The sequence below is a fragment of the Bubalus bubalis genome, chromosome 5, assembly GCF_019923935.1.
Source record: "Bubalus bubalis isolate 160015118507 breed Murrah chromosome 5, NDDB_SH_1, whole genome shotgun sequence".
In the NCBI taxonomy this organism is placed as follows: Eukaryota; Metazoa; Chordata; class Mammalia; order Artiodactyla; family Bovidae; genus Bubalus; species Bubalus bubalis.
Genome location: NC_059161.1, coordinates 49171619 through 49190049, shown reverse-complemented (window position 1 = coordinate 49190049; position 18431 = coordinate 49171619). Strand labels below are relative to the sequence as shown.

The 18431-nt window shown below is 45.7% G+C and overlaps 1 protein-coding gene across 2 annotated transcripts in view; it reads right to left on the bottom strand.

Moving 5' to 3' along the window:
* The window catches only part of KIF26B (kinesin family member 26B), a 517024-nt gene that overhangs the window by 321765 nt on the left and 176828 nt on the right, over window positions 1–18431 (bottom strand). For both annotated transcript variants that reach the window (XM_025286019.3, XM_044943071.2), the window contains one exon: window positions 253–789. In XM_025286019.3, coding sequence (XP_025141804.3) covers window positions 253–789 — 537 coding nt within the window. The remainder of the gene's footprint in view (window positions 1–252; window positions 790–18431) is intronic.

Below are 18431 nucleotides of genomic sequence, written 5' to 3'. Positions count from 1 at the left end.
AAGGTGGCAGAAATTAAGAAGAGAATCTCCCTCTCTTTTGATGGTATAGACAATGGAAACACAGCGCCATCTTGGATCACTGGTCCCTCAGACATTTCATCTCTATTTAGCATCATCCAGCAGGGCTACATGGAAACACTTGGCTCTGCATTGGGGAGTTCCCAGAGGGACAAAGTCGAGAAAGAAAGTGCTACCCACTTCTTTGCTTTGACTGTAGCCAACCCTGTCCTTTTTTACTCAGAGGCTACTTACCTGGTAGGGATACAGGGTGACCCCGTTGGTTCTCGACAGGGACCAGGTGCCGTCCAGGTACTGGTGAGCCTGGATGGCCACTGAGCTGAGGATGTTCCCGTTGCTGGGACTGGTGGCCATCTGGAGGCTGACCTTGGCCTGGTGGGTTGGAGACCCACTCTTCTTCTCCGCCCCATTGCTGACCCCAAGGCTGTTGGGTTTGCTGCTATGCTTATTGGTGACGAAGGCTGTGTAGCTGGAGGGGGCATAGGAGGCGGGCACAAAAGCCCAATCCCTGGGCTGCTGGAGCCCCCCCACATGCCGGGACCCCACCAGAGTGGGGACGTTGGAGAGGGGTGGGGGGGATCCAGGGGAGCCATCAAAGTGCTCGCTGCCAGCCGCCTGTTCCAGGGTCAGCACCATCTGAATGGCCTCCTGCTTCAGCTGATTCAAGTGTGTGGCACAAATGTCACAGCGGTTGTCCCTGTCATTCCATGCCTTCCGGATGGTATTGGGGACCTGGAGCTTGTCGTGAATCACAGCTGGGAAAGCAGGATCCTGGAGAACACATAAACAAACAAACAAAAAAAGGAAAGCTTATAAATCAAGGCTGGTAAGTGCAATTCAGGTGTCTAGTTTATGAGTTAAGCCCTTCATATATCCAAGAAGTTGGACTGTTTGATTGACATCCAGCAGAAATGAGCAGCCAGATTGGCAGACGAGCCTCTAGTTGACAAACACATTTGACAAATGTAATATTTTACAATGGAGATGTTAAGGAATTAATTATATATGTGTGTGTGTGTATATATATATATATATTTCTAAGCATCCTCCTTACCAGGCTAGTCAAATAAGAACATTCCAGACTTTTCCCCTTGTGTCAACGGGTAGCTATATAGGCATACCTGGACGCTCCCAAGGTGTTCACAAATGGGTGAAGCAGACACAAATGGGTATCCGGGCCTGGTGGGGGTGAGTGCAGGCACTCTGGACTGATGCTCTGTGCCCCAACCCATGAACTATGAAAACTTGGTAGCAGATGGAGGTACTACTTGTGACCCAGAACAGAGATTCTATTCCAAGAAAACCCTGGCCTCATTAGCATCGTTTGCTAAGTTCCACTGGAAGAAAAACCAACTAAACAGATTCTAGCCCAGAGATATACCCTCTCCAGAGTCCAACAAACCCCTCCAGAGCCCCCATGTTCACCGTTGGCCCCCAGCAGGCTGGCCATGCCCAAACCCACATAGCTGACATTCTGAACCATTAGAAGAAAAATATCTCCTTCATAAACAGTCCAAGATACTTTTCCCCAGAAACTTCATCTAAAACTATTAAAAACTCTTTTGCTCAGAAGCATATATGTAAAAGAAACCAGAAAATGAATTTAATGAAGATAATTTCTTTCATTTGTGTGTGTGCATGTATGCTAAGCCGCTTCAGTCATGTCCAACTCTTTGCAACCCTATGGACTATAGCCCACCAGGCTCCTCTGTCCATGGGATTCTCCAGGCAAGAAAACTGGAGTGGGTTGCCATACCTTCCTCCAAGGGATCTTCCCAACCCAGGGATCAAACCCGAGTCTCTCTTACAGCTCCTACATTGGCAGGCAGGTTCTTTACCACTAGCACCACTTGGGAAGCTCTTTTCTTCATTTACTTTGCTTTAATGTTTGTAGGAAAGCAGGATCGCACAGAAAAACAAGCACCAGGTGTGTTAACCAGTTATCAAAATACTTGGATTCTAGTTCCAGTTCTGCTACTCATTAGCTGTGTGACCTTGGACAACTTACGGAGCCTCTCTGAACCTCTCATCTGTCACTCAAGGCCATGGCCTATCTTTATTGTAGAGCTCTTCCAGCTCCATGACTCTGTGTAGGGAAATGGGAATACAGTAGGTACACTGTAGGGTACAATGTCTGCAGAAATGGACAGAGCCCCTGTGCTGTTTGGGGGCCTGGTTGAACTTCTGAGATTCCACAACTGCTGCAAGTAACTCATGAGGCTTATCTCAACGTGTATTTTCCTGAGGACATCAGAAGAAAATCTTCCCTTCTGAAATTTGCGGTATCTTTTATAGGGTGGAAACCCCATCAGGGCTGAGCGGAATTTGATGAGCTGGGGGTGAGGGGGGCAGTGTGGGGCAGCCAGGATGGGCAGGGAGATCAGCGATGGGAGGGTCACTCTTCATTATGATCCATCTTGATTACGGGCTCCAGCATTTTGTTTTCCCTGTTTAACTACCCTGAACAGCTCCTCAGCATGCACTGATTAATTGATTAATAAATCAAGAGGCCTCTTTACACAGCAGCAGCGAGGAGTGGCTCAGAGGGGTAGAAACTCAAGACGGTCATAGAAAATGATGAGAAACAATAGGAGGTCAAGGTTGACCAAGTCTGACTGAGGAAGTGATGCAAACCATATGAGACCTTGTGGCACCCCTTCTCAGCTGATTTGTCCAAGTCCCTGACCAAAACTCAGCACATGTGGGACCCAAAAGGATCCCTAGGGACCATTCTAGAGCAGACCATCACTCCAGTTTCCAAATAAGAAAACTGAGCCCCCAAAAGGGTTAAAAGCTTGGACTATACCCAGACTAGTTGACCTCTAGTTCCTGATTTTTCACTGCAAGAGCCAAACAGCCATCTACATCAATGGACTCAGAATTTTGCACAGACATAAGGTTTTCACCACCTTCACCTATGAAATGTTCATTTAATCAAAAGGAAATATTTGGGCCCCCAAATATGTGTCAAAAATACAGTTTCTTACTTTTTCACATAATATTACATACTGAGCATTTTTCCTTGTCAGTCAATACATGTCATTTGAAAATGTGATTTTTTTTTAATGACCACATGGTATTTTATCCTGTGGTTGTTTCATAAGTCGTTTTTTAATTCCCACGTCTACTACCTAACTAGAGGCAGGGTGAGAAATCAGAGACTGGCATTCAAAAGCAATCTGCTCCCCATGGCTTATACTTTCAAGGCACCAAACTATTTGGTTTCAAGAAAGCTCAAATTAATTGCTTACTTAGAATATTTTTGTTAACCTATCACCTGAAGTAGCATCATAGGAAAAAGGGAGTTATAAGACCAGCCCCATCCACACATCATAGTTGATTTTAGATTCCTGTGGAATCTGGATTTGACTCGGACATCTGCAGCTGGAGTAGAAAAGATACATCCCCTCCACAAAAACTGCCTAACGCTGAGGACTCATTTTCTCTCTTCTTTCTTGGTTTTCACACTCTCCCTGAAGTACCTTCCTCACTTAGCCTGCTGCTGTTTGCTGCTTGACTTCCCACATGGAACAAACAATACATGTTAGCTGTGCAGCAGGCTGAGGATCTTGGTTCCTATTCTCTCTGAGTTCAGACTCCAAGGAACCCTCTTGGCTCCTGGACTACCCAGTGCCAGGTCGCCTTGCTGCCCCCTCTAGTCTGGGACCAACCAGCACACGCTCAGGCACATGGAGCCCAGCACTCCCCTCCCAGTTCCCAAGGCACTGACAAATCCATCAGGAGCACTGCAGCTGATGGCCCGTGACAACTAGGATGGCCCCTGACATCCAGGAAGTGGCAAAGCCCAGAGCCCACCACTGCCTCATCCAGAGGAAAGCGAGATGGGTGGTTTAATGAGTCTGCCATTGCTGATGGATGTCAAGAGGTGTTCCCTAAATTAAGCCACCCTTGATCTGACACCTTAAGTGAGTTCTTAGCATCAAAAGGCCTCAGTAAGCCAAAAGATATGTCTTAGGGAAACTAAAATCCCTTTCAAGTGCTGGTCTACATACTGTAAATATTTTAGTGCACCTCTAAACTTCAAAGAGGAAAGGTCAACAGACAGAGTCTTCTGTAAGTTATAGAATAAAGGGAATACTGCTTCCTGGGAGAGTAGGAATAAACAGGGGGAAAAGAAGCCCTCAGAATCATGGAAGGCTCACACATGCTGAGTTCTCCTGACATGGACAGGAAAGGACTGTTGTGGCCCCAGGAGATGGACTAGGGGAGTGCCCTCTGGTTCAGTTCGCACCAAAAGAAACCTGGACCCAGAGAGGGAATGGGCTTAGTACGCAGTCTGGCTTGCTACCTAGTGTGTGGACTCAAACACTTTCATACTGTCCTGTCCTGACTCATCTTGTGACCTCAGAAAGTCAGATGGGAATAACAGGAATATGTGCACAGCCAAACCTCTATTTTTGGAGTCCTGAGTTTTATTTCAGCACCTTGGAAAATGGGCTGACAGCATTTGGGCAACGTTTTCATCCTAAGTTTTCAACTTAAGGATTCTGTGCTCAAAACATTCTCATATTTCAAAAATAATACAAAATTATTATTATTCCACATGCATCATGGAGAGGAATTCAAAAAAACACTTAGGAAACTGATAAAGGTCCTTAGGGGGTTTCCCTGGTGCCTCAGTGGTAAAGAACTCCCCTGCCAATACAGGAGACGTAGGAGACGTGGGTTTGATCCCTGGGTCAGGAAGATCCCCTGGAGGAGGAAATGGCAACCCACTCCAGTATTCTTGCCTGGAGAATTCCATGAACAGAGGAGCTTGGACATGACTTAGCTAGTGACTAAACAACAAAAGGTCCTTAGAAGGAAAGTTAGGGATAAAAGAAGCTAATAAGAGTGTGTGCATGCTCAGTTGCTCATGCAGACACCTATGTCTGCCCACTTAGTGACTGCTACAAAAGAACAAAGAGAACGCCAGAAAATGGTTTTCCAATCCCTGGCTCTTCCACTTCTTCTAGGGTTGTTTCAGGAAAACCGGTGTCCTGCTTCCTCCCCTGGAGGTCTCTCATAATCTAATGGCTCTCTAACATTGCCTCATGTGTATTCCGGCAGACTGATCTATGACATCATAAATCTCTCTGCCTCGGGCAAGGGCATCCCAACCCATGGCTTCCACAGCCATCTGTATATCAGTGACTGGGAATTGTCCATCTCCACCCCTACCTGGCCTTTCTCCTGAACACTAAGCCTTACAGGCCCCTGGAAAACATCATGCAGATAAACACTCTTCAAATTGACCATTAAAAATTCATTTTATTTTCCCCTAATCCTATTCTTATTTCAATAGTCACTATCAAACTAAATAGTGCTATTATCCACTCAGGGACCCAGGCTAGAAATCTAGAACCTTCTTGCCTCATCCTATTCCCTTCAATCCAATCACGAAGTGTAGGAAATGGTCTTTCCTAAAAGCTCTTGAATGGTCCCTCCTCTCCTTGCTCAAAGCCAAAAGGAAGCTTTCAGCATTTCTCACATCATCATGGTCTCCCAGATTATAGCCTGTACCTCAAAACTCTCCCTGCACCAAAAAAAAAAAAAGATAAAACAGAAATCAGTCACCATCCTGCTTTCCCACAACTCCACTCTTGAAACTATCTTATTATCTGTAGTTTGTTTGCAGAACTCTTTGTCTGTTAGACTGTCAGCCCCTTAAGAGGAAATATCCTTTCCATCTTTAATTCCTCCAAGTCTAGAATAGTGTCTCCTTCACTGCAAGGCCCAACAAACATTTGTCAAATAAACAAATTGAAAGAACTCAACCAAAGCTAAAACGATCAATAATGAAGTTAGTCTTGGTCCATCTGTCATTTATTTTGTCTATGTGAGCTAGTTGTGTCTTATAAAAATGGCCATGAAATAAATTCCTTCAAATCTAAAGCTAATATAGTTTTCCAACAGCACTTGTTCTGCCTGACTAAAGAGCCTAAAGTGAGTCGACCATAATCTAGATAGCTTCCCTTTACCTGAAGCTTTCTTAAACTACCCAGAACAGATCCTCTATTCTCTCCTCAATACACAATCTATTACTCTTTTCTCTAAGTTCCCAAGAAAATAATGTTGATATGCAAGGAACGTTTTTAACCATCAGGCCAGCTCATCAGCAGGCCACCAAGAAAAATCTACTGAAGGGAAAACTCCTCATCCATGCCACACACCTGGTCCAGGAGGGTTAGGCCCCAGCAAGCAGGCAATGTGCTTGTTTTCCAAGAGCCAGCAGCCAGGTTTCCACACATGAGACAGGGCTGCTAATGAGCGTGGGAAGTCTGTGGGACCCGAGCCGGAGAGCAAGAGCTACCGCCCCGGCAAACCAAGCTGTTTACTAGCGTCTTCACTGCTTTCTGTCCCCCTTCATCTTCTAAGGGATCATCTCCTTGGCAATAAACACTCAAGCCAGTTTTGAGGACAGGATTTTTTCCCCAGCTTTATTTTGGCCAAAAGAGTACTTAGAGTGCATTCCTGCAAAGCCTCTGGGTCTGTGAGGAAGACAACAGCTGGAGTCAGAGTCCAGCGTGAGTTGTGCAAACGCCTGCTGATGTTTGCTCCTGGTTTATTATTCTAGAGGCCTCTAGTGACAAGCTCAACAAGATTTAAACTGTTCTTCAAAGGCAGTTTCTTTCCACTTGGTCCCTAAACTTTCTTCTTCCATAAATGCCATCCCATGAGGCCCAGAATGGTGGCTAGAACTCCAAGAATGCAATGTTTTGTTCCCCAAGGCAGGCAGTTTCCCAGAAGATCAAGGGACTTTACCCTCACACACCTTGTAATCTTTCCACCCTAGGGTCTGCCTCCCGCCCCCTGCCCGCCCCCTGCCACATTCCCATCCATGTCCTTTCCATCTCAAGAATCTCAGCGTTCTTCCCAGCAGTCCTATTCCCAAAGGCAAGTGTCTATATTAATGATTCTCTGTTTTGACTGGAAACAGCAAAATTGGCAGTTTGCAAAACAACAGATAGCAAACTTCAGGTGAATCTGACCCAAGAAAACAATTTTTTTTTCCCCTTAACTTTTTATTTTGTATTGGGGTATTGCCAATGAACAATGCTGTGCTGGTTTCAGATGAACAGCAGAGGGACTCAGCCATACATATACATGTATCCATTCTCCCCCAGCCCCTTCTCCCATCTAGGCTGCCACATAAACATTCTCATTCATACCTGAACATTCATATATTTGAATTCAAATGTCTCAAAAGAACTGGGGCTTTTCCAACTTGGTAATTTCAGAAGGAGAAAAAACAAATTTCACTTAGCCATTGGTATTACTAGGAAGAAGACTCTAAAACCTGACATCTAAGGATACAGGATACCCCAAAATGCTAACCAGTGGGTGTGATTGCTTCCTCAGGAAGATCTGGTTCCTCCATGCTCCTCAGCCCTGATTTAGCATCTCACTGCATTTGATGGGACATGCAAGATCGAGGGGATGCAAAGGATTGGGGAATCCAGAATGTCTCTCACATGAGACTCTACTCACCAGCTGTCATGCTGAATCTACCCAGCAAGAATGGACAAATAAACATTAATATCCTTTACTCCTGTTGTTCAGAGTTCCCAAATGCACAAACAAGGCAGAGAACCGATTAGAAAGTATGACAAGCAGTGACATCCCAGTGCTCTCTGTTGAGAAGAGTGACCACCCTCACTGCCATTCTTGCTGCCATTCTTGCTGACGCACTTTGAGAACTCAAGAAAGTCCCTGAGTGTTTCACTCAGCTGGGCAAAGGGGACACAGCAGGGCTCATTCTCCAAAGTTAGTGACAGGGAGAAAGAGGGCATGAAAGAGGGGACTGGGTACGTGACAGAGTCTGTTCCAGGTGAGGTCTGAGACAACCCAAAGAACCAGCACCGCAGTGACGGCAGCTCAGCCAGGCCCTGGAATCACAGCTGGCCTGCAGACCTGCTCTGTGAACCTGAAATTTCCTAGCCTTCCAGGCCTCATCCAGACCCCAGGCTTTTTATCATTATTGGACTCCAGCACTGATCTTGCATGGAAAAAAGAATGAATATAAAAGATGCTGGGTAATGAGCTCAGAAAGACCAAAAAGAAAAAAAAAAAAAGTCAAAGGAAGAAATGTTAAATGTCAGACCAAAGTTGTTCTATATAAGAAACCAAATTAACCTGGACTGTAGTGACTTCGCACACGGCCTAAGCCACCCTGCCTAGTGTTACAGACGAGAGATGTTGGCCCATTAGAGATGCAGATGTGCTTCAATTTGAATGATTACATTCAGGACGCAAGGCTGCTGGGAGCACCAGAGGCAGGCAGGATGCAATTAACAGGGCTGCTTGCTGCAACATGCGAAAAAGTGTTGCATATGATACGACTTATCTGCTTCAAAGGAAAAAGGAGATTTTTTAACCGGAACTTCATATGATTAAGAAAACTTCACGGATTCTTTGGAGGAAAAGAATAGTTGAGGTATTTCTCATCATGACCACAGAAATTATTTTTATGTCTTTGTCTCTCATCTTTTCCAACTGGATGGCATGGACAGTGTCTTTTGAAAAAGCTTTTTAGTGAGTATAGGAGGTTCAGATGCTCCCCTGGTGGCTCAGATGGTAAAGAATCTGCCTGCAATGTAGGAGACCTTGGTTTGATCCCAGGTTGGGAAGATCCCCCGGAGGAGGACATGGCAACCCACTCCAGTATTCTTGCCTGGAGGATTCCGTGGACAGAGGAGCCTGGTGGGCTACAGTCCATGGGGTCACAAAGAGTCAGATAGGACTGAGTGACTAACACGTCCACTCTCATGGCAGGTCAAGACCTGGTTCCATTACTCAGTAGCTGTGGGACAGGAAGCCATTTTTAAAAACCTATCCAAGCCTCAGTCTCCTTAAATGTAAAAATGGAAAATGATAATCATCCCTATTTTAATGAGTTATGTATTATATGTGCAACATGTTTAGCACAGTCCTGATGCCTGGGTCAGGAAGATCCCCAGGGGTAGGAAATGGCAACCCTCTCCAGTATCCTTGCTGCAAGAGCCCCATGAAAAGGCAAAAATGATGAGCCTCTCACGTTGGAAGGTGTCAGATATGGAGATGATACCCCTCTGCAGAAAGTGAAGAATATCTAAAGAGCCTCTTGATGAAAGTGAAAGAGAAGAGTGAAAAAGCTGGCTTGAAACTCAACGCTAAAAAAATGAAGATCATGGCATCTGGTCCCATCACGTCATGGCAAATAGATGGGGAAACAAGGGAAACAGTGACAGACTTTATTTTCTTGGGCTCCAGAATCACCGCAGATGGTGACTGCAGTCATGAAATTAAAAGACATTTGCTCCTTGGAAGAAAAGCTATGACAAACCTAGACAGTATATTCCAAAGCAGAGACATTACTTTGCCGACAAAGATCTGTATAGTCAAAGCTATGATTTTTCCAGTAGTCATGAATGGATGTGAACTGGACCATAAAGAAGGCTGAGCACTGAAGGATTGATGCTTTTGAATTGTGGTGTTGGAGAAGACTCTTGAGAGTCCCTTGGTCTGCAAGGAGATCAAACCAGTCAATCCTAAAGGAAATCAATCCTGAATATTCATTGGAAGGACTGATGCTGAAGCTGAAGCTCCAATACTCTGGCCACTGATGCAAAGAACTGTCTCATTTGAAAAGACCTTGATGCTGGGAAAGATTGAAAGAAAAGGAGAAGGAGACGACGGAGGATGAGTTGGTTAGACAGCATCACTAATTCAATGGCCATAAGTTGGAGCAAACTCGGGGAGACAGTGAAGGACAAGGGACCCTGACATGCTGCAGTCCATGGGATTGCAAAGAGATGGACACAACTTAGCAACTGAACAAGATTAGATGTACTTTTTACATGTGGGCTATAATGAACCATCAGGTGGCAAATGGATTTATTTTCCAACTGTAAGTAGTTGTATTAAAGTGAATGTCACTCAGTCATGTCCAACCCTTTGCGACCCCATGGACTGTAGCCTGCCAGGCTCCTCTGTCCATGGAATTCTCCAGGCAAGAATACTGGAGTGGGTAGCCATTCCCTTCTCCAGTGGATCTTCCCAACCCAGAGACTGAACCCAAATCTCCCGCATTGCAGGCGGATTCTTTACTGTCTGAGTTACCAGGGAAGCCCAAGAATACTGGAGTGGGTAGCCTATCCCATCTCCAGCAGATCTTCCGGTCCCAGAAGTCTCCTGCATTGTAGGCGGATTCTTTACCAGCTGAACTACCAGTGAAGCCCAAGTTGTATTAAGGAATCTCTTATATATCTAATTATGAAATTACCTAATGTTTCTTTTTATTTCTTTAATTGATTTTATGTGTATGAAACACTGCAGAAATGTACTTGGCTATGTTTTCTTGGACTTACTACAAAAAGATAAAGTACCTAAAATTTGGTGTTGCTGCTGTTGTTTTTAAAAGATGGAATTTTAGCAGATAAACTCTGTTTTGACCATGTGCTGATGTGCTCAGTCGTGGCCGACTCTCTGTGACTCCATGAACTGTAGCCCGCCAGGTTCTTCTGTCCATGGAATTCTCCAGGCAAGAATACTGGATTGGGTTGCCATTTCCTTCTCCAGTTTTGACCATAAACCACAACAAACTTAAAGACTTCTGCTGGTCCCTCTGTGAGCTAACCCTTGCAACCCAGCATCAAGGGCCCCATGTAATTTACTTCAAGCTGTCCTGTGAGACATCTTTCTCTGGGTTCCTCATGTGACCCTGCAGGACAGGCAGGATGGTTTCCCTCTGCCCCTTAGAAGCTCCTTCATTTCCCCTCTCTGTGCCTTTGCTTACGTTCCTGCCCTGATGACAATTCCCATCTTGCCTTATAAACCACAAGAAAATTTAGGGGGCTGGGAGTGAGAGGGTAATGGGTATGTTCACCAGTGTGATCGTTTCCTGGGTATTTATGTGTGACCAAATGTATCAAATTGTATACTTCAGATGTGTACCGTTTAGTGAATGTCAATCATATAACCATTACGCTAAAAAAAAAAAAAAAATCTTGTTTATCCATAGTAAGGCCCAGCTCGTCCACAAAGTCTGACTCCCAGGAGGCACTTCCATTGCACTTTTCTGGTCTGAGTGACTCACATCCCTTAGCAAACACTTCCTCGTTGGTTAGAGCCATACATGCTCTATCTCCACAATCGTGGTAAATTCCTAGGGGGCAGAAACCATGCCATAATTTCAACAGTAATGATAACTTCTACGCTTGCCCCTCTGGTATCTACTCCAGACAGCAGCCAGGGAGATCCTCATAAGTCTTAAATCTGATCCTAGCGGTCCTTGGCTAAAAATCCTCCCATGGCCCCCACCCTACTTCCCTCAGAGTCAAATCAAAGTATTAGAGTCTGTGTTTACAAAACTCATTTTAGATACCAGTCATCTAGTCATTAAATCTCTGACCCTAAATTGACTGAAGTCTGTGGATTCACTTGGATTACTTATTTCAAGTAGCATTTGCAGGATAAAAATTAAAATTAAAAAGTAATTTGAAGAATCAAAAAATAAAACTAAACAAAAACCCAAAAACAAACAAAAAAAATCAAAGTGTTTGCACCGGGCTCTACAGGATCTGGCCTCCTGCTCCTTCTCGAACTTCAGCTCCAACCACTGCTCCATGACTCAGTCTGCTCCAATCACAAGAGCCTGAGCTCTTCCTCCATCACACCAGGAATGCTCACTGCCACCTCAGTGGCTCTGTACTCCCTCCTCCTTCTTCTCGGAAAACTTGTGCCTATTCATACAGGCCTGACTGTCTCTTACCACCTGCAAGCTGGTCAAATATCCCCTTATAATGAGGCCTCCCTGACCACCTCATTACAGATGTAAGTCACCCCAAGCACTTCCTAACCCCCTGCTCTGCCTTCTGTCATTGTCTAACATAGCAAGAGGATTCCAGAAAAACACCTACTTCTGCTTCATTGACTATGCTAAAGCCTTTGACTGTGTGGATCACAACAAACTGTGGAAAATTCTTAAAGAGATGGGAATACCAGACCACCTTACCTGCCATCTGAGAAACCTGTATGCAGGTCAAGAAGTGACAGAATCAGACACAGAACAACAAAATTCAGAAAGGAGTATGTCAAGGCTGTATATTGCCACCTTGCTTATTTAACTTCTATGCAGAGTACACCATGTGAAATGCCAGGCTGGATGAAGCACAAGCTGGAATCAAGACTGCAGGGAGAAATACCAGTAACCTCAGATATGCAGATGACACCATCCTAATGGCAGAAAGAGAAGAGAAATTAAAGAGCCTCTTGATGAAGGTGAAAGAGGAGAGTGAAAAAGCTAGCTTAAAACTCAACATTCAAAAAACGAAGATCATGGCATCTGGTCCCATCACTTCATGGCAAACATATGGGGAAACAATGGAAACAGTGACAGACTTTATTTTGGGGGGCTCCAAAATCTCTGGGGTTGGTGACTGCAGCCATGAAATTAAAAGACGCTTGCTCCTTGGAAGGAAAGCTATATTCAAGCAGAGACATTACTTAGCCAACAAAGGTCTGTGTCATCAAAGCTATGGTTTTTTTCAGTAGTCATGCACTGATGTCAGGGCTGGACAATAAAAGAAGCTGAGCACTGAAGAACTGATGCCTTCAAACTATGGTGCTGAAGAAGACTCTTAAGAGACCCTTGGACTGCAAGGAGATCAAACCAATCAATCCTAAAGGAAATCAACCCTGAATATTCATTGTAAGGACTGATGCTGAAGTTGAGGCTTGATTATTTTGGCCACCTGATGCAGAGAGCCAACTCATTGGAAAAGACCCTGATGCCGGGAAAGATTGAAGGTAGGAGAAGGGGATGACAGAGGATGAGATGGTTGGATGGCATCACTGCCTCAATGGACATGAGTAAGGCTCCAGGGAGTAAGGCTCTGGGTGCATTTTAATAAGTATCCCTGGTGATTCAGTGGTTTGGGGTTACAGAGGAAGGGATGGGAAGGGAGACAGAGATGGGGCAGGGAGAAGGAAGAGGTGCCTCTCCCTTTTAAGTTTCTAAGCCTAGCCGTGGCCTTTGGAGAGCAGTTGACCATTTCCTGCAGGGCTCACCATGCCACCCAATGGACTGCAACTATTCTGAAAACCTCAACTTTTTCTAGACAATAATTCAAGACAGTGATAAATGGCTCTTGCCACACAGCCCAAGACTACAAGTATAAGCAAATGTCTTTTCACTCAATTCTCTCCTTACTCCCATAGTTTCAACACCTGGTAATTTTGATTCCTAGAAGACATTTGGAAATACCTGGGGACATTTTTTGTTGTCACAACTGAGAGGGGGCTACTGTCATCTGGTGGGTAAAGGCCAAGGACGATGCTAAATGTCTTATAATGCATAGGAAAAAACTCTCATGACAAAGAAGGATCCAGGCCCAGATGTCAATTGAGCTGAGGTCAATCCCTGGCCTGAGCCCTCTCCCTGATTCCTTCTCACACGCTTTCCTAGGAACCTCTAGGCAGAACCAAAAGAGGGCTATTCTAAATCCAAAGCTAATCTGGGCTCTCATCTGCTTTGGTTTCTCTTAAGTGTAGAGATGCCCATGGCTGATTCATGTTGATGTGTGGCAGAAACCAACACAGTATTGTAAGAGTTCAGTTCAGTCACTCAGTCGTGTCCGACTCTTTGAGACCCCATGAATCACAGCACGCCAGGCCTCCCTGTCCATCACCAACTCCCAGAGTTTACTCAAACTCATGTCCATCGAGTTGGTGATGCCATCCAGCCATCTCATCCTCTGTCGTCCCCTTCTCCTCCTGCTCCCAATCCCTCCCAGCATCAGAGTCTTTTCCAATGAGTCAACATTTCGCATGAGGTAGCCAAAGTATTGGAGTTTCAGCTTCAGCATCAGTCCTTCCAATGAACACCCAGGATTGATCTCCTTTAGGATGGACTGGCTGGATCTCCTTGCAGTCCAAGGGACTCTCAAGAGTCTTCTCCAACATCACAGTTCAAAAGCATCAATTCTTTGGGGCTCAGATTTCTTCACAGTCCAACTCTCATATCCATACATGACCACTGGAAAAACCATAGCCTTGACTAGATGGACCTTTGTTGGCAAAGTAATGTCTCTGCTTTTTAATATGCTGTCTAGGTTGGTCATAACTTTCCTTCCAAGGAGTAAGCATCTTTTAATTTATCCTTCAATTAAAAATACATAAATTTTTAAAAAAAATTCTAAAAAGCACAATCTCTACATTGACCTCTGGGTACTGGGTATCGGCTGACTAGTGGGCCAGGCACAGAGGGTGTGGGTGAGTGAGCCGGGGGGCAGGCCCTGGCCCCAGGCTAATAAACCCCCACACCATGGCCCCCAGCCAAGGGCTGCCCTTGCATCTGGATCACAAGCCACTGCCCTTCCTGGTGAGACAGGCACTGCTGACAGGCCCGGCGATGTTTTCTAGAGTGTGGTGGGAGAGGCTGACAGGAGACTCAAAGTCCCAACCACACGGAACCATGAATCTGGTCGGCGGTTCAGGGGGCGGCAGTGAGTCTATCACGCTCAGCTCTGCCGCCTGCCCCGGTCTGAGAGGGCACCGCTGAGGTTGCTATAACTACGAAATCCTTCAAGCCTCTGGCCAGATTTCATGTCATGGTAACTTTGCAATTTCCCTCTTGGAGAAAGAAAACCAATGCCATGACAAGAAAAAGTCATCTCTGAGATGTAATTTGGTGCAATTATAGAGAAGACCAGAGAGTCTTTGTTCCTGAAAAAACCACATTATGTAGCACAGGCTACATGCCAGGTTCCATGCTGGTTGGGTTTGGTGAGCGAAGTCCTAAAGGCTTCCTCCGTAAGTGCCCCGGCTGAGGAGACCGAGAGGACGAGGACCTGACCGGACATTTCTGTTTCATGAAACGTTAATGATGCCATAACACACCCTTGGCAAGGGGAGTCCTAGACACATCGGATGGATCACACTTCCACGACCTAGTTATAAGATCTGAGCTTGGCAGCCCGGAACTTAACCATCCGCGTCATCAGACGTTCGTCTGCTCATTTGGGGTGGGATGGATTAATCACAGAAGAGCCAGCAATCCTTCTTACCCTTTCTTCCATAATGATCTCAAGTAAAAAGTCACTGAGATGAACAAGACCACTCAAAAAGCTCTGAATATGGGGGGCTGGGAGGGCTGGGGGCTCGGGACAGGCAGGAAGGCTTTATCCAGCTTCTCTGCCAGCTTTGGTTAATAACAGTCATTCCTAAGAAGCCAGTTGCTGTGAACTGTTTACAAACCCACAAGTCAGAGAACCAGCCATCCAGCCAGCCTTGATTCAGGGTCCCACCCTCTCAATCCTGACCAGGAGTTACCGCAAGGCAGTGATGGTTTCTAGACATGCCCCTGGGCCTGTACCATGATTGGCATCCTCCTGAGAGACTGCCACCCCTGCCAGTTCCCCACCAACACAATTTTAACCTCTTTCGGGGCCACAATGATTCCTGGCTTCTCAGAGGAGTCTTGTGGCAGGGAGGGCTGCCACAGCATCTTGGGGATATGAGGAAGAGCTGAAGCTGTCTGTTTTGAGTGATGCCTTCTAGATGCTCCTATACAGGCTCAACCACAAGAAGCCCAGGTTGTTATCAGAAAGAGAGAGAGGGTGAGCAGACCAGGACAGCCCTCTCTGCTGCCTCCAGTCACTCTAGCACATGGGAGATGGCATTTGACAGAGTGCCAGTTGTACTTATCTGCTGCTCTGTTACATTATTCAGCTATCTCCATATTTTCTAAAGGGGCCTTCTGACTAACAGAGCCTACAAAAGACAGGTTTGAACTGGTCGATTCGTATACATTGTCTACGTATGTAAACTAATTGTGTAAGAAACTTAAGGCAACAGCAACTATCTAACCAAGATTTCTGATGTGTTAATATTCAGCTGCACTGGGTCTTAGGTGCAGCATAGCGGATCCAATTCCCCATCCAGGGATGGAACTAGGACCCCCTGCATTGGAAGTGTGGGGTCTTAACCACTAGACCACCAGGGAGAGCTCTCTGACATGTCAGTCTTAGGAAGATAACAACATCAATAGGAAAGGAATGCATTCAGACTGAGGGGGTGGGCGGGCACACTCTACATCCCAGGAGGAGAGGGCAACAGAGGATGAGATGGCTGGATGGTATCACCAATTCAATGGACATGAACTTGGGCAAACTCTGGGAGGTGGTGAGGGACAGGGGAGCCTGGCATGCTGTAGTCCATGGGGTCTCGAAGAGTTGGACACGACTTGGTGACTGAACAACACACACACTCACACATGCGCACATACACACAGAAATACACATCTTTCTGGAAACTAGTAGACGACTCTGGTGGGGCTCAGGGAAAACAGGTAAGACGGGCCCAGGAATTGAAATTCCCAAGCATGGGAAGAAAAGTTATCTCCCCCACCTCCCACTCTCAGACTCGATGAGATCTCCTCAGGATATGTTTTCCAGTGATTTGTGTGTCTAATAAGAGATAAGACAGCAAAACTCGGTCCCAAGCAAAGTTACCTGCCCCGAAGTAAATTTTAAAGTAGAAATGGGAGAATAAGAGCATAGAGCACATTCAAAAATAGATTTTAATTTTGGTTACAGATTCCAAGAAAATTTTAAGAAACATGGTATAAACTGGATTCAGGCCTTCCATCCTGACAGGGAGTCAGGAGTGAAAGACTTAAACCATATCCCCACACACACGTGACCATATTTTAAAACTCCTTAACACGTAGTAATTCCCAATACAAATGCAGACTGACATGTTTTGCCCTGCTTACCTATTCATTCAATATATTCACTCATTCGTTTCTTCATTCACTAATGTCATTCATTTATCAAACACTTACTAGGTACCTAATTGGGTCAGGTTCTTTGATAGGTTTTAGAAAACAAGCATAGCCCCAACTCTTATGGACTATTACAAAATGTTTTGTAAAGATTCATAACAAAATAGTACATCCTTCTCATCTGGGGAAGATGATGAAGGAGCTAGCGGAGCTGAACAGAGCTCTGGACCTGAATTACCAGCATCTGGGATTTGGTACAGGCTTTGCTATTTTTTAGTTTCAGAGCCTTGGTCAAATCATTCAGCCTTCCTGAACCTTAGCCTTCTCATCATAAGACGGGATAACTGATGTAAGTATGAAACAAGAGCATAGACATAAAAGCACTTTGTGAAGAACTCTACAAATGCAACGTGTTATTATTATAAACAGTAAGTCTTTCCTATGTTGACTACGTGAAGAACAGTCAGGGGTAAGCCATGTCCTAATCATGCACCTATCTGTTCACAGCCAGGAGGCTCAAGGTCCAAGTGTCAAAAGGGAAAACAGAATAACAGGACCAAAGACAGCCTACACAGGGAGGCCAGAGAGGCCAAGGTCAAAGCATCAAGTCCAGCTCCCTGTTTCCAGACAGGGAGACACTCTCAACTAAGTGAGTCACAATAAATAGGTCAGAAAAGATAAAGCCAGGGTGGCTCCGCCTCCTCCCTGTGCAGTGAGACTGGTATGCTCTGTCCAGCTGCCTTAGGACACCCGTGAGAACAGATGTCCTAAGGGAACAAGTCAGTTCCCTGGCCTCCTCTCCTCTCTGCTGTGAAGGAATTTTCCGGAAGGACAAAGCAACAGCGTTCCTCACTATCTAGACATCTGTTGTGAGTCCACTTACAAGCCAGGCAAAGGGAACAATTCAACACTGTGGAATAGTTACCAAGAGCCATGAAGACCTTACACAATGTCCACTGGAATCATATAACACCCCCAGTGCAGTGGGCCAGCCATGAGCAACGGCCCCATCAGGCAGGCCTGGCGGGTCTCTCTGCACGACTGATGTTCATCCTAGTGATCTGGGATCCAGGAGTCGGGTCCGCATGCACCATGGCCCACAAGATGCAGAGCACACATCCAGAGCGTAGACGGCTAGAAGAGGGCTCAGGGGAACAGCCTTATGTGGGTTTGGCTGGCCACAGATTGCATCCCAACATCTACTCGGGGTCAAAAGGTCAGCAACGGGGCAGGCAGTCCTGTTCAGGAACACCAGCCCAGGGACTGGAAGGACACTTGGAACCCAGCTAAAATTTTAACCAACCATGTTTTGAGGAGTTGGCAGAAACTTCTGTGGCCCATGGCACACAGCAAGCTTCAGAAAAGGTCGAGAGTTTCACAGTGGCCTGTGAAGCGACGCTAAGAACCTATTTCTCAGTGAGCCCCTGGTTATCTAGAGGCCGCTAAGCTGAAACAGGTACAAAACTCTCAGGAAATATCCTTCAGCAAGAAGGGGATTCTGATGTGGCAAGATCTGTGTTCTCCTCTAGCCACTGCTCAGATCACTTTCTGCCGTGCTTCAAATGTCACAGGCAAACAGCGCACACCTCTGGACACCTGCGCCTGGCACCCGATGCAGGGGGTCCACCGAGCCAGACAGTACCGGGCC